Here is a 23,957-nt window from a genome sequence, read left to right as displayed (position 1 = left end):
CTCCAGCCCTCTGCTCATCCTTGTGGCCCTTCCCTGGACAAGCTCCAGCATGTCTGTATCTTTCATCTAATAGTGGATTCTCCAGTTGACTTGGCCTTCCAAGCCCCTCATGCACTCCTGAAAATAGCAATCCCACCTTTCCCATAACAACACTCAACAGTCTATGCACTAACACAAATAGGTTTCCTTCAAAGTGAGTGCCCAGAGGCTGGAGCCAGGCTCTGCTGGGGGATGCTCAATGCCAGCACAAGGGGCAGTGGTGGAAGCTGAGGCAGAGGAAGTGCCCTGGAAACAGGAGGGAAATGTTTTCCCTGTGAGGGTGACAGAGCCCTGGAGCAGGCTGCCCAGGGGGGTTGTGGAGTCTCCCTCTCTGGAGATATTCAAACCCTGCCTGGATGTGTTCCTGTGTGATCTGCTCTGGGTGCTCCTGCTCTGGCAGGGGGGTTGGACTGGATGAGCTTTCCAGGTCCCTTCCAGCCCCTAACATGCTGTGATTCATGTTCCTAAGTCTAAGTCCTTTTCCCCCACCCCCATTACTCAGATGTCATTATATATGCATAGGGCCTAACATAAAAGAATTGGTTTCTAGCTCAGGCCTTTAAACACCACCGAAAACCCCCCCAGAGATTCGTTTTTTCCCTCCCCATAATGCCTACTCCACACCCAGAATTTCTTGACTAAATGCAAAATTTTGTTAGCATACTAATTTAGGAGTTCATTACTGCCAGTACTGGTAACAAATTGAAAGTGAAATCACTGTAAGCCAAATTCAAACAGACATTTCAGTAAGCAGCTCTTCATTAGCTCTAATAGCAGGATTTAAATCAGTTACAGTGGTTAGCCAAGAAGATGGAACAACTGTCTGCAGCTCACCTCATCTGTCATTCCTGCTCTGATGAGAGTGAAGAGATACTTCAATAACCTCACATCATCTTCTTGGTCCAAATCATCAAGTGGCAGCTTCTGTCTGATAGGAGCATCTGGATCCTGCAAGGAAGAAAGTCTCCATCCATCCATCCATCCACCCACCCACCCACCCAATGCCTACACACCTCTTGTGATGATTCCTGGCCTGCTTTATAATTTGGAGTCACTGTTGCATGTTGGCTTAACAATCTGTACAAAGCATCTAATACCTAGCATGATACTTCCCTGCCTTTCATTTCTTTCATTCCTCCTCTGCCATTGTTCCTATTAGAAGGAGTCACTGCAATTTATTTACTTCACCACTTTGGGTTTTGCCCCAGACTTCTCACCTTCCAGCTCTCTTCACCTTCAAAGATCCTTTCTCCTTCTGCCTCTCTACCTCCACTTTTTGAGAAGGCTTCTCAGAACAACTGTACTTGCTTCTAGTTAATCCAAACATGCTCTCAAGCCAATAAACACCTTGCATCCCTCTCAGATTGAATTAATCTTCTATGACTGTCCATTACCTCCTACTGGACAGTCCTTTCTTCCCTTAACTTCCCTCCTATTAAATTGCACTATAGCAGTTCTCACAGAATCCCATCAGGGCTTGGTTTCATTGTACTGATTACTGTCTGAAGACAGCAAACCCTTATCTGCAAGGACCTCCAGTGAGTTTTGTAAGCTGTTCTGGTTAGAAACATGAGTTTGCTTCAGACAGAAAAAGCACTAACAAAGCCATTATGATCTCTTTCTGATTAGGAACATGAGTTTCCTTCAGTCATAAAAATACTACCAAAGCCATTTATTTCCTTCACCACATGGGTGTGGGGGGATGGATGTCACTTCCACCCCTTGTGATGGGGGTATGGAAGTGACATCCATCCCCAAAAGAAGTCCAGCGCTGCCCTGCCTCACAATTTCTTAGGTAGTGCAATAACTTTTGGACAGTACAGCTATCTACAACTCAGTGGAAGGCTGTGAAAACAGCACATCTGCTCTCTCCAGACCATTCTGAAACCAAAGCTTCTGCTGAAACACTACTTACCAACTCTGTTACCAGAGCTCGAGAGCTGCCCATGTACGTGTTCAGCTGTCGCTGCTTCAGGATATGGAGTGTGTTCTCCCTGAGGGCAGGGAAATGGTTTGCACAGAAATGGGAGGGGTTTGGGTTGTTTTTCAAGCAACTATCTTTTCATAAGACACAAACATTGAAGATCTTTATAGTTACATGGAATGTGCTTAGAGACAAGACACACTTGGTTGGGTTGGTTTAATCAATGCACTGTGTTACTGTTGTGGAAGTGCAGCGTTTGACAAGTTAAACACCGGAATCACAGAGGGATTCAGGTTGGAAAAGACCCTCAGGATCACCAGATCCAACCCAGAACCCTACAAACCATATCCCCAAGCACCACAGCCAAACCACCTGCAAACACAGCCAGGCTTGGGGACTCCACCACCTCCCTGGGCAGCACATTCCAATGCCTGACCACTCTTGTCCTGAAAAAAGGTTTCCTGATGTCCAGTCTGAACTTCCCCAGGGGTAGCTTGAGGCCATTCCCTCTTGTTCTGTCACTAATGACCTGAGGGACCAGCACCAACCTCTGCACAACCTCCTTTCAGGTAGTTGTAGAGAGCCAAGAGGTCTCCCCTCAGCCTCCCCTCTTTCACACTAACCATCCCCAGCTCCTTCAGTTGCTCTCCATCAGATTTCTTCTCCAGGCCCTTCCCAGCTTCCTTGCCCTCCTCTGCCCTGGCTCCAGCACCTCCACATCTCTCTTGTCTTGAGGTGCCCAAAACTGGACACAGTACTCAAGGTGTGGCCTCCCCAGAGCTGAGTCCCAGGGGTCAGTCCCCTCCCTGCTCCTGCTGGACACAGCGTTGCTGATCCTAGCCCGAAGTCCTTTGGCTTTCTTGGCCACCTGGGCACACTGCTGGCTCCTGTTCAGCTGCTTGTCCATTAGCACCCCCAGGTCCCTTTCTGCCAGCAGCTTTCCAGCCACACTGCCCCAAGCCTGTAGTGTTGCTTGGGGTTGCTGTGACCCAAGTGCAGGACCTGGCACTTGGCCTTGTTGAAGCTCCTCCTGTTAACGTTGGCCAGGGATCCAATCTACCCAAGCCCCTCTGTAGAGCCTCCCTACCCTGGTGCAGATCAACACTGCCACCTCAGTTGGTGTCATCTGGGAACATACTGCTGACACACTCTGTGTCTTCATCAAGGTCATCAATAAAGATGTTAAACAGAACAGGCCCTAACACTGAGCCCTGAGGAGCACCACTGGTGACCAGCCTCCAGGTGCCATTGATCTCCACTGACCACCACTCTTTGGATTCAGGTATCTGGGATTTCATTCAAAGCCATCCAATATTTCAATTGTTTGTCTACTTCATGGATTTATGCATGAGCATAAATGTGAGTTCTCACTATAAACTCAGCCTAGCATAGAAATTGACTTTAGGATGAGAACCTGATTCCAACAGCCTGTATTCACTGGCCATGAAAAGGAGGCTTGTTCTAGACCTCTAGTGTGACAGGTAGCCTTTGGTCTTCTCTGCTGTAAACCCCACCATTGGTAATGAAGATGACAGTGACAGCCTCTGGTGAAGAGTCAATGCCACAAAGAGACAACAAAAGCTTAAAGAGGCAAAATTAAAGCCAGACAAAGAAGTGACCACCTGAGAAACACATAGTAGAAAGGGTTTTATGAAGAGTAAACAACAGGCTGATCAGCAGGTGACTCTCTCTTATTGTGCCTTACTATGAAGCATCCAATCTGCATCCAAGTTAAGATTAAGTAAGCTGTTGGGTGGTTTCTCTTCCTTGTATCCTTTCCTCCAAAAATGAAATCTTGATCTTAAGGGGGCTACAAGAAAGCTGGGGAGGGACTGTTCAGGGTGTCAGGTAGCGACAGGACTAGGGGGAATTGATCCAAGCTAGAGGAGGGGAGATTTAGATTAGACATTGGGAAGAAGTTCTTCCCAATGAGGATTGTGAGACACTGGCACATGCTGCCCAGGGAGGTGGTGGAAGCCTCATCCCTGGAGGTGTTTGCAGCCAGGCTGGATGTGGCTGTGAGCAACCTGCTGCAGTGTGAGGTGTCCCTGCACGTGGCAGGGGGGTTGGAACTGGCTGATCCTTGAGGTCCCTTCCAACCCTGACAATTCTATGATTCTATATAAGAATTTAAAGAAAAGGGGTGAATGTACTGAGCAACATTCAAATATCCACTTCTTCAGAGTGATTCTGCTTGTGCCTGTCAACTGTGGGTATGTGCTCCCAATCAAGTGTAATCAAAGAAAGTCTGTACTCACCAGTACACAGATTTGGCATAAAATTCAATATTATCAGAGAAGTCACCAATTTCATCCTTAGCAATGCTCTCCAGCCAATCTACCACCAGCTGCAACAAAACCAAATTGCATTTCACACACATGTAACAAGAAGTATTTTAGCTCTCTTCCTCTCATTTCTGCATCTACTCATTATCTACATGGTAACCAAAGGCATCACACATCCTGAAGAACAGAATAGAATAGGAATAGGAATTAACCAGGTTGGAAAAGACCTTCGAGATCATCGAGTCCAACCAAGTCCAAGTCTAAACAACTAAACCATGGCACCAAGTGCCTCATCCAGTCTCCTCTTAAACACCTCCAGGGATGGTGACTCCACCACCTCCCTGGGCAGCATATCCCAATGGCCAAGCTCTCTTGCTGGGAAGAATTTTTTCCACACACCCAGACTAAACCTCCCCTGGCACAGCTTGAGACTGTGTCCTCTTGTTCTGGTGCTGGTTGCCTGGGAGAAGAGTCCAAACCCCTCCTGGCTACAACCTCCCTTCAGAGAGTTGTAGAGAACAAGAAGGTCTCCCCTGAGCCTCCTCTTCTGCAGGCTAAGCAACCCCAGCTCCCTCAGCCTCTCCTCACAGGGCTGTGCTCCAGACCCCTCCCCAGCTTTGTTGCCCTTCTCTGGACACCTTCCAGCATCTCAACATCTTTCCTAAACTGTGGAGCCCAGAACTGGACACAGAACTCAAGGTGTGGCCTAACCAGGGCAGAATGACTTCCCTGCTCCTGCTGGCCACACTATTTCTGATGCAGGCCAGGATGCCATTGGCCTTCTTGGCCACCTAGGCACACTGCTGCCTCATGTTCAGCCCACTATCAACTATTCCACTTTAATTTTAAATGTCCAGTATGAATGTTGTTCAGGCACTTGATCCCTAGGGTGGAAAGGACCTCAAAGATCATCAAGTCCAACAGCCCCCACCCCCCACCTTGCCAGAGCAGGAGCATAGAATCCAGCACAGGTCACACAGGAACACATCCAGATGGGGATGGGAAGGCTCCAGACAAGGAGACTCCACAACCTCTCTGGGCAGCCTGCTCCAGTGCTCTGTCACCCTTACAGTGAAGAAGTTCTTCCTCATGTTGAGGTGGAACCTCCTGTTTCCATCCACTGCCCCTTGTCCTATCCCAGTGGAGTGAGCAGAGGCTGTCCCTGTCCCCTCCTTCCTGACCCCCAGCCCTCAGCTATTGATAGGCATCGATCAGATCCCCTCTCAGTTTTCTCCTCTCCAGACTAAACAGCCCCAGGGCTCTCAGCCTCTCCTCCCCAGGCAGTGCTGCAGTCCCTTCAGCATCACAAACATTTAAGTGTCTCCTGATCTCTCTACTTCCATTTCTCCCCTCCTGAACTTGAACTCCTACCTGGCTTTGTCGAACCAGTGAGTCCTTCTGAAACAAGTTGTCTACGTGTGTTTTTTCGCTGGCACTTAAGACCTGGTTAAGAAAAAGCTGATTATTACTTCATGGAAAAGACAAGTTGCCAACAAAACCACAAACACCCAACTGAACACACACTAACTCATAAACTTTCTCCAAGTTCAGGTTGCTAACTCTCCCCCACCCCTTTTTGTTTTACAGAAGGATGACACTGTGTATTTGCTGTACTGGGAGAACTTTTATCTCCAGCTACACTAAAGCTGACCACCAAGAAGATTCTAGATAGGAGATCCACTGATTCCACTCATATTATCCAAAATCCCATTTAATTACTGCATACAGAAAAAAAGATGACATTTCCCAAGAGAACAGAGACACTTAGCATGGATGAGTGAAAAGAACAAACCAAACCAAAACTCCCCCCAAAAAATCCAAGCCCAGAACCCTGATCCTTCAGTCACAGAATGTCAGAGGTTGGAAGGGACCTCCAGAGATCATCCAGTCCAACCCCCCTGCCAGAGCAGCATCACCCAGGGGAGTCCACACAGCAATGCAGCCAGGTGGGGTTGGAAAGGCTCCAGAGAAGGAGACTCCACAACCTCTCTGGGCAGTCTGCTGCAGGGCTCTGTTACCCTCAGTGTGAAGAAGTTTCTCCTCATGCTGAGCTGAAACCTTCTCTGGTGAAGTTTGTCTCCACTGTTCCTTGGCTTATTCCTGTGCCCCAGCCAAAAGAGCTTGGCCCCCTCCACTTGACCCCCACCCCTCAGCTATTGAGAGACATTGATCAGATCCCCTCTCAGCCTTCTCTTCTCCAGACTCAACAGCCCCAGGGCTCTCAGTCTCTCTTCACAGGGGAGATACTCAAGTCCCCTAAGAATCCTCCTGGCTCTCCCTTGGACTCTCTCCAGCAGGTCTCTGTCTCTCTTGAACTGGGGAGCCCAGAACTGGACACAGGATTGCAGGTGTGGTCTCAGCAGGGCAGAACAGAGGGGGAGAAGACCCTCCCTAGACCTGCACTGGTTTAGCTCTCATTAGACTTGCAACAAGAAGAGAAGATCCATTTTCCTATGAAACACAGGCATGAGGAGGTTGTTTTCTGGCACAAGAGTACTCAAATGAATAGTGACATCTCAGCAGCAGGACTCCCAGAAGAAGGTATTTGATGACTGTTTAAAAAAAGCAACTCTGATCATAACTGTGACAAAGGCAGAGTCTCATTACTTATTGTTTTGTCTTCCTAAGCATATTCTGGCAGCACAGGCTGAGAATCACTGTATTGATACAGACAAGAGGACTACAGCTGAAACAAGAAGGCTGAAACACTTGGATTTCTCTTGAGGTAAATTGGACTCAGGATTGCACAGGCTGGACAGCTTGAGACCAAAGGTTCTGTTAGGTAGAGCAAAATTCTCTCTGATCTATGGAAACATTACAGCTACTGATGCAACTCTGGCAAACAGCTCATTGTTTCCAGTGGATCTTTCAAGTGTCTGTGGAATACTTAAGGGAACAAAGTATAGTTTATAATGTGCTTTACACTCCCATTTCCTCCTTGGAACCAAGCATGTAAATTCACTTTGCACTATATATAAACACAGCATTTGCTGTGATAAATCTCAAGGAAGCCTCCTTTTTGTTTACATTCTTTCAGCTTTTGAGTGGCTGCATTTCATTTTTACAATCTCAGTGCTGCAAGCACTTAGTTTGTATTTAACTTACTACAGTGTTTAAAACAAACCCAAACCCAGAAAGTCCCAAGCTTACTGTGACATCAAATGCATTTTCATCTTCCAGTGCAGTCTGTATTCTGTCCCTGGAGATGAAGGTGCAAAATGTTAATGATCAAAAAGCTAAGGAAATTCAGCAGAGTGCATCAGTGAAGGTGCTTAAAATGCCCTCTAGACAAATAAATGTTCTTTCTTACAACCACTACCAGTAGCCAAGGGAAGAGTAAGAACAGGGCCCTCTGCAACTGCCATTTCAGTACAAAGAGAATAAACAGACTGAAGGGGGTCTACAAGGAGGATGGAGAGAGACTGTTTACTAAGGCCTGTGGTGACAAGGCCTGTGGTGGTAGGACAAGGGGCAATGGATTCAAACTAGAGCAGAGCTGATTGACATTGGATGTCAGGAACAAGTTCTGCACCATGAGGGTAGTGGAACACTGGAACAGGTTGCCCAGGGAGGTGGTTGAGGCCCCATCCCTGGGCATACTCAAGGTGAGGCTGGGGTTGCTTAGCCTGGAGAAGAGGAGGCTCAGAGGAGACCTTATTGCTGTCTACAACTCCCTGGAGGGAGGTTGTAGCCAGGTGGGGGCTGGTCTCTTCTCTGGTGCTGGCAGCCAGCACCAGAACAAGAGGACACAGTCTCAAGCTGTGCCAGGGGAAGTTTAGGCTGGAGGTGAGGAGAAAGCTTTCTTGCAGGCCTCTTCAGATACTGGAAGGCCACAATTAGGTCTCCTCAGAGCCTTCCCCTCTCCAGACTGAGCAACCCCAACTCCTTCAGTCTGTCCTCACAGGACAGGAGCTTCAGCCCTCTGCTCATCCTCGTGGCCCTTCTCTGGACACCTTCCAGCACCTCCAGATCCTTTCTGTAACAGAGGCTCCAGAACTGGACACAGTGCTCCAGCTGTGGTCTCAGCAGAGTGGAGCAGAGGGGCAGAATCCCCTCCCTGGCCCTGCTGGCTCTGCTTCTCTTGCTGCAGCCCAGGCTCTGCTTGGCTCTCTGGGCTGCAAGTGCTCACTGCTGGCTCCTGTTGAGCTTCTCCTCCCCCAGCACCCCCAGGTCCTTTTCCTCAGGCCTGCTCTCTAACCAGTTCCTGCCCAGCCTATATTGGTGCTTGGGATTGTACAAGTACTTTTCAGAGGCATTACCTGTAAAGTGAGGACAAGAGTCTCCAGGTTACCATCTCCTGCTTGAGAAGCCACAGGACACTGGCAGTCTTGGAAAACTTTTGCTGCCCAGGGGTTGCACGATAGACTATCTTCCCCAAGATATTCACCTGCAATCAATCCATCCACACACAGTTAATGTTGCCTGGCATCACACCTTGTGTCCCAGCATTTTCATTACCTTGAATGCTTTCAACAACCAAGGTTGGTTATCATCTACCTCTCTGGAAGAGATGATAATTCTGCACCAATTCCCTCAATTATTGCTAAGAGTTAATTATGCACACAGCCCAGAGGCCATGCACTAAGGGAACAGATCTGTTTCAAAGCACAGTGCACAAACTCAGGATATGAGCAGCTTATGTTGATCAATTAAAAAGCACTGAAAGGCTTGGAGGGAGAGAAGGCAACCACCTGGGGGGGGTGGTGGTGGTGGAAAAGAAGAATAAGAATAAAAAACCCCAATAAAAATAAGTTTAAAAAACACAAACACAACAAAACCCACAAATAAACAAAACAAAAAACCCCACACCAACAAAATAGCCCCCCCAACCAACAAAAAACCACAACCCCCACCAAAAAACTCCCACCAAAAAACCACAACCAAAAAAAACCCCAACAACCCCCCCCCAAAAACAAAACCCCCAAACAAATCCAACAACCCCCCCAAAAAAACCAACAACAAAATCCTCAACACCCCCCTAAAAAACCAAACAAAATCAACAAAAAACCCAACAAAAAGATCCAACAACCCTCCCAAACCCAAAAAACCCAACTAAAAAACCCAACCAAAACACCGACATAAAACCCCCACAAAACAAAACAAACAAAACTAACAAGAAAAAAAACAAACAAAAAACCCAACAAAAAAAAAAAAAAAAAAAAACAAAAAAAAAAAAAAAAAAAACAAAAAAAAAACCAAAAAAAAAAAAAAAACCAACAAAAAAAAACCCAAAAAAAAAAAAACCCCCAAAAAAAAAAAAAAAAAAAAACCAACAAAAAACAAACAAAAAACCCAACCAAAAAAACCCAACAAAAAAACCCCAACAACCAAAAAATCCAACAAAAAAAACCAACAAAAAAAAACACAACAAAAAAAAAACCAACCAAAAAAAACCAACCAAAAAAACCCAACCAAAAAAACCCAACCAAAAAAACCCAACCAAAAAAACCCAACCAAAAAAAAACCCAACCAAAAAAAAACCCAACCAAAAACCCAACCAAAAAAACCCAACCAAAAAAACCCAACCAAAAAAACCCAACCAAAAAAACCCAACAAACCCCCCCCAAAAAAAAAAAACCCAAGCAAAAAAAACCCCAAGCAAAAAAAACCCCAAGCAAAAAAAAACCCAAGCAAAAAAAAACCCAACCAAAAAAAACCCAACAAAAAAAACCCAACAAAAAAAAACCCAACCAAAAAAACCCCAAAAACCCCCAAATAAACAAGAAGCCACATTAAAAAAAAAATCAATAAAAATCAAAACCATCAAAACCCAACAAAAATAATAATAATAATAAACCCCCAACAAAACCAAACCAACAACAAAACCACCAAACCAAACCCCCAACCAACCGAACTAACCCTCCCCCCTGCCACCAACACCAAACCAGAACCAAAGCACCCAAATCCTCAACTTCTTTTCCATGCACATCAGTATCAAACATTAGGTCAGTCCTACTGGTATCTGTGACAGCATTTATCAGTGTCTGCAAAGCACCCTTCCTTTCCCAGCTTCATTAAATGAGGACACTCTAAAGTTGTTGGTTATCACCATTTCTAGTACTACCAACAGGAAATTCTGTATTTTCCTCCCCCCTTTATTTATCATGAAGAAAGCATAAGACAAAAAAATCTTGTCCAGAGCTCCTACTGCTTCTGAGAACAGCCCCAAACGGTGCCCCTTTTGTTAGGCATCAAAACATTAACCAGTTTTCAAGTGGGAGGTGAACAACAGATTTGGAGAAGACAATGAGATGTGCCCCTGTGGTGCAAGGGAAGGGAGGAGATGCAGCCCCCTGGTGCAAGGGAGGAGATGCAGCCCCCTGGTGCAAGGGAGGAGATGCAGCCCCCTGGTGCAAGGGAGGAGATGCAGCCACCGTGGTGCAAGGGAGGAGATGCAGCCACCGTGGTGCAAGGGAGGAGATGCAGCCCCCTGGTGCAAGGGAGGAGATGCAGCCCCCTGGTGCAAGGGAGGAGATGCAGCCACTGTGGTGCAAGGGAGGAGATGCAGCCACTGTGGTGCAAGGGAGGAGATGCAGCCACTGTGGTGCAAGGGAGGAGATGCAGCCCCCTGGTGCAAGGGAGGAGATGCAGCCACTGTGGTGCAAGGGAGGAGATGCAGCCACCGTGGTGCAAGGGAGGAGATGCAGCCACCGTGGTGCAAGGGAGGAGATGCAGCCCCCTGGTGCAAGGGAGGAGATGCAGCCACCGTGGTGCAAGGGAGGAGATGCAGCCCCCTGGTGCAAGGGAGGAGATGCAGCCCCCTGGTGCAAGGGAGGAGATGCAGCCCCCTGGTGCAAGGGAGGAGATGCAGCCACCGTGGTGCAAGGGAGGAGATGCAGCCCCCTGGTGCAAGGGAGGAGATGCAGCCCCCTGGTGCAAGGGAGGAGATGCAGCCCCCTGGTGCAAGGGAGGAGATGCAGCCCCCTGGTGCAAGGGAGGAGATGCAGCCCCCTGGTGCAAGGGAGGAGATGCAGCCCCCTGGTGCAAGGGAAGGGAGGAGATGCAGCCCCCTGGTGCAAGGGAAGGGAGGAGATGCAGCCCCCTGGTGCAAGGGAGGAGATGCAGCCCCCTGGTGCAAGGGAGGAGATGCAGCCCCCTGGTGCAAGGGAGGAGATGCAGCCACCGTGGTGCAAGGGAGGAGATGCAGCCCCCTGGTGCAAGGGAGGAGATGCAGCCCCCTGGTGCAAGGGAGGAGATGCAGCCACCGTGGTGCAAGGGAGGAGATGCAGCCCCCTGGTGCAAGGGAGGAGATGCAGCCCCCTGGTGCAAGGGAGGAGATGCAGCCCCCTGGTGCAAGGGAGGAGATGCAGCCCCCTGGTGCAAGGGAGGAGATGCAGCCCCCTGGTGCAAGGGAGGAGATGCAGCCCCCTGGTGCAAGGGAAGGGAGGAGATGCAGCCCCCTGGTGCAAGGGAAGGGAGGAGATGCAGCCCCCTGGTGCAAGGGAAGGGAGGAGATGCAGCCCCCTGGTGCAAGGGAGGAGATGCAGCCCCCTGGTGCAAGGGAGGAGATGCAGCCCCCTGGTGCAAGGGAGGAGATGCAGCCTCCTGGTGCAAGGGAGGAGATGCAGCCCCCTGGTGCAAGGGAGGAGATGCAGCCCCCTGGTGCAAGGGAGGAGATGCAGCCCCCTGGTGCAAGGGAGGAGACGCAGCCCCCTGGTGCAAGGGAGGAGATGCAGCCCCCTGGTGCAAGGGAGGAGCAGTCTTTTGTTATCTTCTATTACCTCCCAGAAAATGAGAAGAGTTCAGGGCTGTTAGGAGCCACTGGGGACAGGACTTCAGGGTACATCTGTGCCCAGTCCCAAGCCCTGTCAGCAACATCAGAGCCAATGTTGGGAGGGACATCCTTCACTCTAGTTTTGTAGAGTCCTTAGCAACACACAGTTGGCTCCACTGAATTCCACATGGCTTAAAACAACCACTCCACATTCCATGACCTTGGAGAGGGGATCCATAGTCTCAAGCAGAAGGAAGAGACTGCCTTTTCCACTTCAGCTCAGAAATCCCACCACCTCACAAAACAACCAAGTTCACATTTCTTTTCCTTCTTTTGTCTGCTTCCCACCTGGGAGCACAACTGTGGTACATGCCTCATTAAAGAGCTCAGCGCTCTCCAGCTCAGCCCCAACAATACATCTGCACAAAACAGAGCTGGCAACCTTCTACCACAGAACCATTCTCCTAGCACAGACACAGGGATGAAGTCTCCTACTAAAAATGATCTGCCCACCTCTCTCGTGATCTTATTGATAGAAGTATCATAGAATGGATAGGGCTGGAAGGGAGCTCAAGGGTCATCTAGTTCCAATCCCCCTGCCATGGGCAGGGAGCCCTCACACTCTTCCTTTCAAATTGTCAGTCCCTGCTGGTTCTGAGCTGTCAGTCAACAGCCAAACAAAAAAGACCAACCCTGTGTCTAAAACCTTAATTCCATATGGGTTTGAATCCATATGGGGTTTGAATTACTCCAGAGACAGGGACTCTACTACTTGAGATCTCTACTGCCAGCTTGTTAGTCATGCAGCAGTAAACCCTTAAGACAATGGCTTTATTGACTTAGAGCAGAGAAAAATAAGTCCACTTTAATCCATCTTGTTATCATTAACACCACCACCAACATCTCTACATCTGCTCATGTTTACTGTCACTTGACACTTGCAGTGAAACAGCAGCCAGATGACACTTCTAGCATTCTGCAAGCTACACAATGGGCAGTCCTGTGCCAAAGCAGTGTATGAGGAAAGAGATGCCACTCAGTCTGGTGTTCAGTGACTCAGAAGGCTGCAACCAGCTGGAAGAATTAAAGTATCTATGTTGAGCCCTGTGACTTCTCAGCTTGAAGTAAAATAGCAGCATTACTTTCAGGAGGGACTACAGAGTAAGTAAAAAGCCAAGGAAATGACTTACCTGACTGTTACAAATACCTTCATACTCATCCACAAGGTCAAAAATGGTAGTTGATGTATGCTTCAGGAAGGAATGCAGGAAGTCTGAGTACATGCTCATAGTAGCTAGAAGAGATTTAAGAAGCAACAGACATGTTAGTCAGGCATAGCTTGGTGAAAAAAGGCCAACTGACCACAAGAAGAGGAATCCTTCTGATGACAAAGTATCTCATCTTTCATAATCTAAAGGAGCACACTGATGGTATGAACTACTTGTATCTGGAAGGCATTCAAAGAAGGGCCACGAGGATGAGCAGAGGGCTGGAGCTCCTCTCCTATAGAGACAGACTGAGAGAGTTGGGGTTGTGCAGTCTGGAGAAGAGAAGGCTCTGAGGAGACCTAATTGTGGCCTTCCAGCATCTGAAGGGGGCTGCAAGAAAGCTGGGAAGGGTCTTTTTAGGGTACCATATAGAGATAGGACTAGGGGAAATAGAGCAAAACTACAATTGGGTACATTCAGACTGGATGCTAGGAAGAAGTTCTTCCCCATGAGGGTGGTGAGAGACTGGCACAGGTTGTCCAGGGAGGTGGTGGAAGGTTTTGAAGGCCAGGCTGGATGTGGCTGTGAGCAACCTGCTGTAGTGTGAGGTGTCCCTGCCCATGGCAGGGGGGTTGGAACTGGCTGAGCCTTGAGGTCCCTTCCAAGCCTGACAATTCTGTGGTTCTATGAAGCAGCTTGGTTTTGCCAAATAAGTATCAGCAAAATAACACCCAAAAAACCTCCCCAACATCAAACAACAAACCCAACCAACCCCCCAGAAGAACATCTATCTATCTATCTGTATTTAAAGATCACTAACAGAAAGTGTGGTCACTTAGTATGAGCACTTCAGCCTGTCTCACCAGCTTCCCCAGGATCATCCTCACGCAGCAGTACAGCGCTCATGGTGACATCTTCTGTCATATTGGAAGTGTCCAGATTCCCAAACATTCCTGTCTGCTGAGGTGAGAATGCCATTGTCCAGTTACTTTCATCCAGCTAAAAGCACAACAAGGACAAAAAGGAAAATGAATAGCCATCTCAGACTAGGGGAGACCTACCTCCAAGGGTTTCTTTTCCCCTTTTGTGTATAAACAGAGCAGTCCTAAAGAAAGCCCAAAAACCTAGCAGAGAAATCATTGCCTTTAGATCAGGTACAGCTGTGCCTTTAAGAAACAGTTCCTAAAAGATACATTTTAGTCTGGAGTGAACAAAAGGAAAAAGCAATGATCAACTGGAGCCTTTCCAGCCCTGTCTGGATGTGTTCCTGTGTGATCTGTGCTGGGTTCTATGCTCCTGCTCTGGCAGGGGGGCTGGACTCAAAGATCTCCAGAGGTCCCTTCCCACCCCTAACATCCTCTGCTCCTGTGATTTTTATTTCAGGAAATAACTAAAAATAGAAACAAATCCAAGGAAAGTTTAAAACCTGTTGAAAAACACATAGGGCTTTTCACCTGAAAACTAAGCAAACACTCAAAAGTTTTATATGCCATCACCTGGGGGTGTTTAGGCTGCACAAAAGGAGGCTGAGGGAGCACCTACTGGTTCCCTACAACTTCCTGGAGGGAGGTTGGAGTGAGGTGGGTGTTGGTCTCTTCTCCTTATTATCAGGTGACAGAACCAGAGGAAATGGCCTGACATTGTGCCAGGGGAGGTTCAAGTTGGATGTTAGGAAGGATTTCTTGTCAAAAAGTGTGGTCAGGCTGCCCAGGGAGGTGATGGACTCACCATCCCTGGAAGTGTTCTAGAAATACATGGCCATGGCACTTCAGGACATGGGCCATGGCCATGGCTGGACTCAATGATCTTGGAGGTCTTTCCCAACAAAACAGTTCTATGATTCTGTGAATGTTTACTTCATATTTTGTCTTTCAAACCAAAAAGAAAAGGAGTAACACTGCCTGGGTTGTAAAGCCCCTGCAGGAAGTTAAGCAAAGCAGTTCAAGTTGGAATCAGAACCACTGAGCAGCCTTTCAGTGCTCTTGGTGAATTGCTGCAAACCATTCAACTGAAGGAAGCAATGCATGGTTCAAATGCTAGCAAACACCAGGATACTGAAGGGGGAAACAAAGACACACCTGCACTTGGTGGGGGGTATTTCAGAGCAGCTACTTGAGAACATATCTGACCATCAGAGCAGCAAAATGGCCAGAGAGAAGACAGACTGTATGTGTACTGCACTGTCTCCATGACAGCAATTGTTTTCTCAGCAACAATCAATGCTACTCCAAGACCTAGAGATGTGCCACTAGTTGATTCTTTTTACCCAGACTCTTCAAACAGTCCCACCCAAACAAGTGCAAACAGGGAAGCAGATGACATTGCTGCAGCACTCTCCTAAGTGTAACAGAAAACTGTGGACATAGAATCAGAGAATGGTAGGGGTTGGAAGGGACCTCTGAAGATCAGCTAGTCCAACCCCTCTGCTAACACAGGTTCCTCCTGATCAGGCTGCACTGGAACGTGCCCAGGCAGGTTTAGAAAGTCTCCAGAGGAGGAAACTCCATGCTCTGGGCAGCCTGTTCCAGTGCTCTCTCACCCTCAAAGAAATGGAGCTTCTCCTTAAGTTCAAGTGAAACCTTCTCTGCTCTTGTTTGTACCTGTTGCTCCTTGTCCTATCATTGACCATCACTAAGAAGAGCCCAGCCCCATCCTCATGACCTGCACCCTTTAGACACATGCATTTATAAGATCCCCTGTCACTCTTCCTTTTATGGACCAGTTTCTACCCACAGTATTCCTCTTGCCTGCTCTCTTTAAGCCATTGGTTCAAGTCAACAAGAAATGTTCAAGAGCAGCAATGGTCAGTTCTGTGGCTTAGTGCTAGACTGAGGCAGACACCTCAGGAAGTGCAGAGAGACCCAGCAGGAGCCCATAGCTCTCCTGAGGGAGGTGTGCATGGGTTGGTGATCTGTTAGGTCAAGTGGCTGAGTTGCAAGGAACAGTTATAAGGCTGTGCAATATTATCTATCTACCTACTGACCTACCCACCCACCTAGCTACCTATCCACCTAGCTACCCATCTCTCTCTATCTTGGCTCCTGTAGATAGGTAGTTTCACAACCACCCTCCTGTAGCAGGCACTACTGAAAATGAGGCATCTTGGAGCCTGGTGACCCAAAAAACAACAAGAGGACACAGTCTCAAGCTGTGCAGGGGAAGCTTGGGCTCTAAGTGAGGAGAAAGTTCTTCCCAGAAAGAGAGGTTGCCCATTGGGATGTGCTGCCCAGGGAGGTGGTGGAGTCCCCATCCCTGGAGGTGTTCAAAAAAGGCTTGGATGTGGCACTTGGAGCCATGGTTTAGTTGTCAGGAGGTGTTAGGTATTAGGGAATAGGTTGGACTTGATGAGCTCTGAGGTCTTTTCCAGCCTGGTTGATTCTGCAATTCTCTGATTCTAAGAGCTGTTGATCAACCAGGCCCCAGAAGTTGCTAATTCAAAGAAAGAAAACAACTGGCTGTAACAAACTAGAGAAACAACTAGAATGGAGAAGGAATTAAAATGCACATAGAAGAAGACAATTGTTTGGAGCTAATTTTAAAATAAACAGAGATAAAACACTTCAGATGTCCCTGCTGATAGCTTTTCTAATCAGTGTTTTCCCAAAGACACCACAGCAGAAGATCATTAATGTCATCTGGAAAGTCATCAGAAGTGCTTTGAAGTCCAAACATCCAAGGGAAGCCTAATGCTGGAGGGTGCTAAAATAAGAAGTCTGAAGGTTTAACTTGCTGAGGTAGAGTAATTGCCTTTGAAGAATCTGAAACCAAACAAAGTCAGGATTCCTGCATTCACAAGCTGATGAGACAAGGATTGGCTTAACTCACAGGGTGGACTTAGCAGGTCCTTAAAACCTTCTATTACTTTCTGCTGCCCAGGGAGGTGGTGGAGTCACCATCACTGGAAGTGTTTAAGGAGTCTGGATGAGGCACTTGGTGCCATGGTTTAGTGGATGAGATGGTGTTGGCTGATAGGTTGGGCTGGATGATCTCAAAGGTCTTTCCCAGCCTGGTTAATTCTGTATTCTTCAAGCATCATCCCAAAGAACAACACTTAATAAATACTACTGGTAGCAAGCAGCAATAGAGGTACTAGCAAGCTTCTACCACCCAGAGTCTGTCCTTGGTGCAAGGAGCACTGAAACACTGTAAGCATGGAGTTTCTGGTAAGTTTCATAGGAAGAGGAGAGGAAGAAGGTGCTTTAACAACAGCATCTTACCATTGACATATTGCTGAAGAGTCCAGAATTGGGGAGAATCCCAGATTTTCCTCCAGCTCCCAGGATGGCAGACATATCTGATGGCTTCATGGAGCCTCGAGCTAGTGCAGTAGCTGAAAGAGAGAGAGACTCTTCTGAAAAGAAGTATTTCAGGGCCACTATTCTCTAGCAAGGAGCTCCAATGGAAATCTGACAATGGAGATTGAAGCATTGACGAAATCCTGCTCCACCATACAAGAAAGAGACAAACCAACCTAACAGAGAAGCAACTTGCTTCTCCCTGCTCTACCCCCACCCCCTCCAAAACACTGTCAGCCAGGAAAGGTTGTTCAGGACCTTGCCCATGCAGCTTTGGGTATCTCTAAGGACAGAGAATCCACAGAACATCTGGGCAGTGAGTTCAAGTGTTTAATCACCCACACAGCAAAAAAGCTTTTTTTCTTACATTTAAACAGAATTCCCTGTGTGCAATGCTGTGCCTACTGCCTCTTGTTTTTTCACCGGGTACTACCAAGTAGACCCTGGCTGTCTTTTTACTCCCTCCCATCAAGTATTTATGGACATTGACAAGACCATAGAATTGTCAGGGTTGGAAGGAACCTCAAGGATCATCCAGCTCCAACCCCCCTGCCATGGGCAGGGACACCTCACACTAGATCAGGTTGCTCACAGCCACATCCAGCCTGGCCTTCAAAACCTCCAGGGATGAGGCTTCCACCACCTCCCTGGGCAACCTGTGCCAGTCTCTCACCACCCTCAGGGGGAACAACTTCTTCCTAACATCCAGTCTGAATCTACCCACTTCTATTTTAAGACCCACTAAAGATCCACTTCTATTTTAAGACCCACTAAAGATCCACTTCTATTTTAAGACCCACTAAAGATCCACTTCTATTTTAAGACCCACATAAGCTTTCTTTCCCAGGCTATACAATCCCAGCCCTTCTCAGCCTCCCCTCTTACCTGACACTCCAGCTCCCTAATCACCATGCAGCCTTCCACAGGGCCCACTGTGGTGCACCCCTGCCTTTATCCTTATGAATTTTCACTAATGATGAAGTCTAATCATGTAAAGTCTTAGGAAGAAAGCAGCCTTACCTGGCTGACGAAGCAGTGAACCAGGAGTCCGGGACAGCAGCTGGCCTCTGGGTGTCATGTTGCCAAATGAGTCATCCAGGGATGCAAGAACTGATGAAGTTAAGTTAAGAAACATTCTCCTAACCACAATTTTGGCTCTGTTTCAAATGACTGTGAACACTTAGAAAGGAAAAACATTGTGCTGTAGCTCAAATGATCCAAAGGTTACACACTTTGTCTTTAAAAGTCAAGCAGGAAGTCTCATTCAGCAGGCTGGAGAGGTGAAAGGGATACTGCAGGTAAAGCACAGAAATCCCACTTTCAATCCCTCATTAATATCCCTCCCTCCCAGTCTTTAGATAGTGCAGTCTATAGTTTTGGGTTTGAACTTTTCTTCTTCTTAATGCACAAAAACACACTACAAAAGGGGACAATATCAGAGACCAATAGCAAAAGTTTGATTGGGGCAATGGATAAAAATTACAGCACAGGAGGTTCCAACTCAACTTGAGGAAGAATTTCTTCACTGTGAGGGTCACAGAGTAGTGGAACAGGCTGCCCAGAAGCTTTAAGGGGTTGGTAGAGCTCAAACTAAAAATGGTACTTCTGATGCTTCAAAACTTTACCTTCTGGAAACAGTTTCCTTTTTAAAAGACTGCAAGAGCTCTGGTATCTGCCTTAGGAGGAAAGGCTGAGAGCCCTGGGGCTGGTTAGTCTGGAGAGGAGAAGACTGAGAGGGGATCTAATCAATGTCTATCAATAGCTGAGGGCTGGGGGTCAAGAGGGAGGGGACAGGCTCTGCTCACTTGTGCCCTGGGATAGGACAAGGGGCAATGGATGGAAACTACAGCACAGGAGGTTCCACCTCAACATCAGGAGGAACTTCTTTACTGTGAGGGTCCCAGAGCCCTGGAGCAGGCTGCCCAGAGAGGTTGTGGAGTCTCCTTCTCTGGAGCCTTTCCAGCCCTGTCTGAATGTGTTCCTGTGTGACCTGTGCTGGGTTCTATGCTCCTGCTCTGGCGGGGGGGTTGGACTGGTCTCTTCTCCCAGGCAAGCAGTACCAGAACAAGAGGACACAGTCTCAGGCTGCACCAGGGGAGATTCAGGCTGGATGTTAGAAAAAGTTCTATACAGAGAGAGTGATTGCCCATTGGAATGGGCTGCCTGGGGAGGTGGTGGAGTCGCCATCACTGGAGGTTTTTAGGAGAAGACTTGACAGGGTACTTGGTGCTGTGGGTTAGTTGCTTGGGTGGTGTTGGATTGGTTGATGGGTTGGACGCGATGATCTTGAAGGTCTCTTCCAACCTGGTTTATTCTATGTATGTATTCTATGTATGTATTCTTAGTCACACAAAGAAATTCTGTAAATCTCCAGAGGTCCCTTCCAACCCCTAACATCCTGTGATCTCTCCAGTTGTACCTTGCTGTGTTCAGAGAGTGCATTTATTCATCATGACTTTGATTTTGAGCATGCCAAGAATGGTTTTCAAACGTACTGTGAGATACACTGTAACTTTTTATACTCTACCACTCAGGTGTGTTTTATACCCCTTTAAAGTGCGGATCACAGGATGCCTCCTAAGGCAGATACCAGAGCTCTTGCAGTATATTCCACCAGTTTCCTTTAGAAAGGAAACTGTTTCCAGAAGGTAAAGTTTTGAAGCATCAGAAGGAGCATTTTCAGTTTGAGCTCTACCAACCCCTCAAAGCCTGAAAAACAATTTGATAGCAGCCTGAACAGGGAATCCCACACAGATTTGTTGTCCTGACTGGAACGGCAAAAGAGACCATCAACATCTCTATGATAACATCATGAAAGATGATAAACTCTTGAAAGAAAAAAGGATACTAGACACTTTCTTCTGAGAGCTTGGCTTCCGTGCAGGTCTGGCCACGTCTGCATCACAGGGGGAGGACAAGTCTGGGAAACCATTTCTAGGGAACAGCAACACAGGCACCGAGTAAGCAAAGCAAACCCAAGCAGATAAACAGAGACTTTGTTTTTCTTGCTCCAAGAAAATGCACAACTAACACCTTAAACAAGGGATGAGTCATCTCCAGTTCTAGTACTGCTGGCCAGTCTCCTCAACAGAGCCCGAGTCTTGCAGGCTGCCCAGGGAGATAGTTGAGGTCCCATCCCCGGAGACATGCAAGGTCAGGGTTGATGGGGCTCTGGGCAACCTGATCTAATGGATCAGGGGGACTGGACTAGCAGACCTTTGGAGGTCCCTTCCAACCCAAACTATTCTATGACTCTCTTCTCAACAGCTCAAGAGAATGCATTTGTCTGAAAGCCCACACTCTGTTACTCCAACACCACAACAGATACTTTCTTATTTAAAGATACAGCAGCATAAAACTAAGTTTTTAATTGAAAAATTAAATTGAAAAAATGACATCATTTCACAGTGGGATTTTTTTCTTCAGATACACAAAATCACTACAAATTACTAGGAAAAAAAATTGGTTAACAATTACTAAACATGCAAAGGAGAAGGTACAGGTGGACTGCGAAGGCCGCAGCTGGGACCGCCTAAGCAGACTTGTCTGTAGAGCACTCCGCAAAGGCCTGGCTCAACTCTTCCTGGGCAACCAACAACTCTATAAACATATCCCAGAAGAAATCCAACAGATGTAGTCCTCTCGGACAACAGAAAAGCCTTCCGTAGCCCTCAGACATTGCTCCAGCCCTGCTGTTTCCCACCCCACACTGTCAGCACGCCGCTCCCCCGCGGCCGCTTCACGGGGATGTGCCACACATCAGATCGCACCCACGGGAGCCTCACACCCTCCCCGAACCGCTCGCCGCGCCTCCCACCTGTCCATGGCGGCCTCCGGCCCAGCACGGCCGGGCTCAAGCGTTCCCGCCTCCGCTGCAGCCGGCTGAGCCACCCGGAAGGAGAAAGGCCAACTTCCGGCCGCGGCAGGCGGGGCGGCCGCGCCGCGCATGCGCCGGGGCGGGCACCGCCCTGGGCTGTGCGGGGATGGCCCCCGCGCGCTGGGCGCCGCCTGCGGCCGGGCCCCGGGGCAGGCCGGCGCGGGGGGGGCCGCGCTGGGCTGAGGGCAGCCGAGGCCTAGCCGTGAGGCCGCCGGGCAGACAGGGCCGGCCCTGCCCCGCAGCTGCCGGTGGCTGACGGCCCCTGTCAGTCCCCTGGGCAGCGGGATCCCGCGTTACGGGATAAGGCTTAGAATAGCCTCGTAGTTCAGAAGTTTCCTGGTTACAGAATACAGAAGTAACCAGGCTGGAAAAGACCTTCGAGATCATCCAGTCCGACCTAGCACCCAACACCATCTCATCCACTAAACCATGGCACCAAGTGCCTCATCCAGCTTCAAGAGAAAACAATGGTGACTCCACCACCTCCCTGGGCAGCACATCCCAATGGCCAATCTCTAGGAAGAACTTTCACCTCTCCTGCAGTCTAAACCTCCCCTGGCACAGCTTGAGACTGTGTCCTCTTGTTCTGGTGCTGCTTGCCTGGAAGAGACCAACCCCCACCTGGCTACAACCTCCATCCAGGTAGTCCTAGACAGCAATGAGTTCTGCCCTGAGCCTCCTCCAGGCTAAGCAACCCCAGCTGCCTCAGCCTCTCCTCACAGGGCTGTGCTCCAGACCCCTCCCCAGCCTCATTGCCCTTCTCTGGACACATTAAAGCAACTCAACACCCAGTGCCATCTAGATTGTGTCATTGTACAGAGGCCTAAATAGACACTGAGCTGGAGTTTATTTTCACCACTTTACAAACCTGTGCCAGTGTCTCACAATCCTCATGGGGAAGAACTTCTTCCTAACATTCAGTCTGAATCTACTCACTTTTAATTTTGCTCCATTCCCCCTAGTCCTAAATCACCTGCAAGTTCTCTGCTGTATTTGAGGCTACAGCTACAAAGGGATCTTTTGATCAAACCAGGCATTTAAATTCCTCGTGTAGAAGAACATGCTTGAAAATAGCTACAAAAGGCAATGTAACTGCAAGGTATCATCTGCAGTCCCATAGCTTGCTTAGGAAGTTAAGAAGTTCTCCACCATGAGGGTGGTGAGAGACTGGCACAGGTTGCCCAGGGAGGTGGTGGAAGCCTCATCCCTGGAGGTGTTTGCAGCCAGGCTGGATGTGGCTGTGAGCAACCTGCTGTAGTGTGAGGTGTCCCTGCCCATGGCAGGGGGGTTGGAACTGGCTGATCCTTGAGGTCCCTTCCAACCCTTATGATTCTATGTAGATAAAATAAACTGGCACCCAAGCTTGGTGTCTCATTGAAACTGTCAGAGAGCATAACCTCAGAAGCCTTCACAAGAAGGCCACTGAGAAGCCTGATGCAGACTGGGTGTGCAAGAATATAAACAAGACAAAGATCCTTTGAGAGTAATCAACTCAGGAAATGTAACTATGGATCTAAAAAAATCAAAACAAACCCAGAAGTGATCATCTCTTGTAGACTATCATACAAGCACAAGTGAAAGGAACAGCCTTCAACTAAAAGAATGTTAAAGGAACTGTTACATCCTAGTTCACATCTATCTATTTAATAGCATTTACCTCTCAACACATCCTCCCAAAGGTGTAGTAGCATCATTGCTCCTCTGGGGCAGCGGGGAAATGCAGAGTGATGCTCACATGAGTGTTTTGTTTCACTCTTTCAGGCGAGGTGTTTCTCAGAGCACAGGAGTGTAAACAAATGATGGAACCACGACAGAGGAAATGCTTCCTTTGCCTGCTGCCTCAAGATTATGCAAAGCAATGAGAGGTAAGAACAAAGCAAAAGAAGGCTGGAATCAAGAGGGCACATGCATGCATGAAAAAAACCCCTAAACAACAAGCCTGTAAGAGAATATAAAAGGGCTGGGGCCCTTGAAAGGGCTGGTCTTAGTATGTACAGCTCTTTAAGTGCAGGATGCACCTTAGAAGCTTCATATTGTCTGCAGTGTAAGGGGGCAAGGTGGGGGAACAAGGCAAAAACCTGGAGATGTGTTTTCAGGGCAGTAATTTTTGAGTGGGTGAGTATGAAGTGGGATGCTAAGGAGAGGAGAATTGGGGGTGGGGGATGGGGAAAAGAAGAACCACCTCTGAAAGCATCTTCCACTTCCAAAAAGGAGGAGGCAATGCAGGTATTCTTCAGTGATATGAAGGACTCTGAAATTAAATGTATAAGTAAAAATGAAAAACTCCACCTGTTTGCATCAAGATTGATCCTCGCTGCAGCCATGATGTCAGAATGTCACAAGGGATAGGAACACTGCCTGCTTAGAAGCAGGACGAGTGAGAACAACTCAGCAGCTGGCACGACCGTCAGAGAAACATGCCTTGTCTGTCACCAATGCCTGAGACTCCTCTGCTCCCTGCTAGCTGGCTGTGAAGTTAGCAGGGTTTGCAGGGTGCACTAAGGTCAGCATTTACCAGATCAAACAAGTCAACTAACTCCAAACCCCAATGATGCCTTACAAAATGTTTCAATATAGACAAATCACAAATCAAATCAAATCACTTGCTCTACTGG

The 23,957-nt window shown here is 48.0% G+C and overlaps 1 protein-coding gene across 1 annotated transcript in view; it reads right to left on the bottom strand.

The window, feature by feature from the left end:
* The window catches only part of NUP107 (nucleoporin 107), a 42,438-nt gene extending 21,092 nt beyond the window's left edge, over positions 1–21,346 (bottom strand). Inside the window, exons 1-12 of the mRNA XM_054178527.1 lie at positions 21,283–21,346; positions 20,314–20,399; positions 18,486–18,575; positions 17,388–17,500; positions 14,034–14,169; positions 13,153–13,256; positions 8,508–8,635; positions 7,399–7,447; positions 5,620–5,691; positions 4,222–4,310; positions 1,955–2,033; positions 874–987 (exon numbers count right to left, since the gene is read on the bottom strand). Coding sequence (XP_054034502.1) covers positions 874–987; positions 1,955–2,033; positions 4,222–4,310; positions 5,620–5,691; positions 7,399–7,447; positions 8,508–8,635; positions 13,153–13,256; positions 14,034–14,169; positions 17,388–17,500; positions 18,486–18,575; positions 20,314–20,399; positions 21,283–21,290 — 1,068 coding nt within the window. The 5' untranslated portion in view covers positions 21,291–21,346. The remainder of the gene's footprint in view (positions 1–873; positions 988–1,954; positions 2,034–4,221; positions 4,311–5,619; positions 5,692–7,398; positions 7,448–8,507; positions 8,636–13,152; positions 13,257–14,033; positions 14,170–17,387; positions 17,501–18,485; positions 18,576–20,313; positions 20,400–21,282) is intronic.
* Positions 21,347–23,957: the final 2,611 nt, after the last annotated feature.

This window comes from Dryobates pubescens, chromosome Z, assembly GCF_014839835.1.
Source record: "Dryobates pubescens isolate bDryPub1 chromosome Z, bDryPub1.pri, whole genome shotgun sequence".
Classification (NCBI taxonomy): domain Eukaryota; kingdom Metazoa; phylum Chordata; class Aves; order Piciformes; family Picidae; genus Dryobates; species Dryobates pubescens.
Note: the sequence above shows the minus strand (reverse complement) of the source record. Positions and strands in the feature narration are given on the sequence as shown.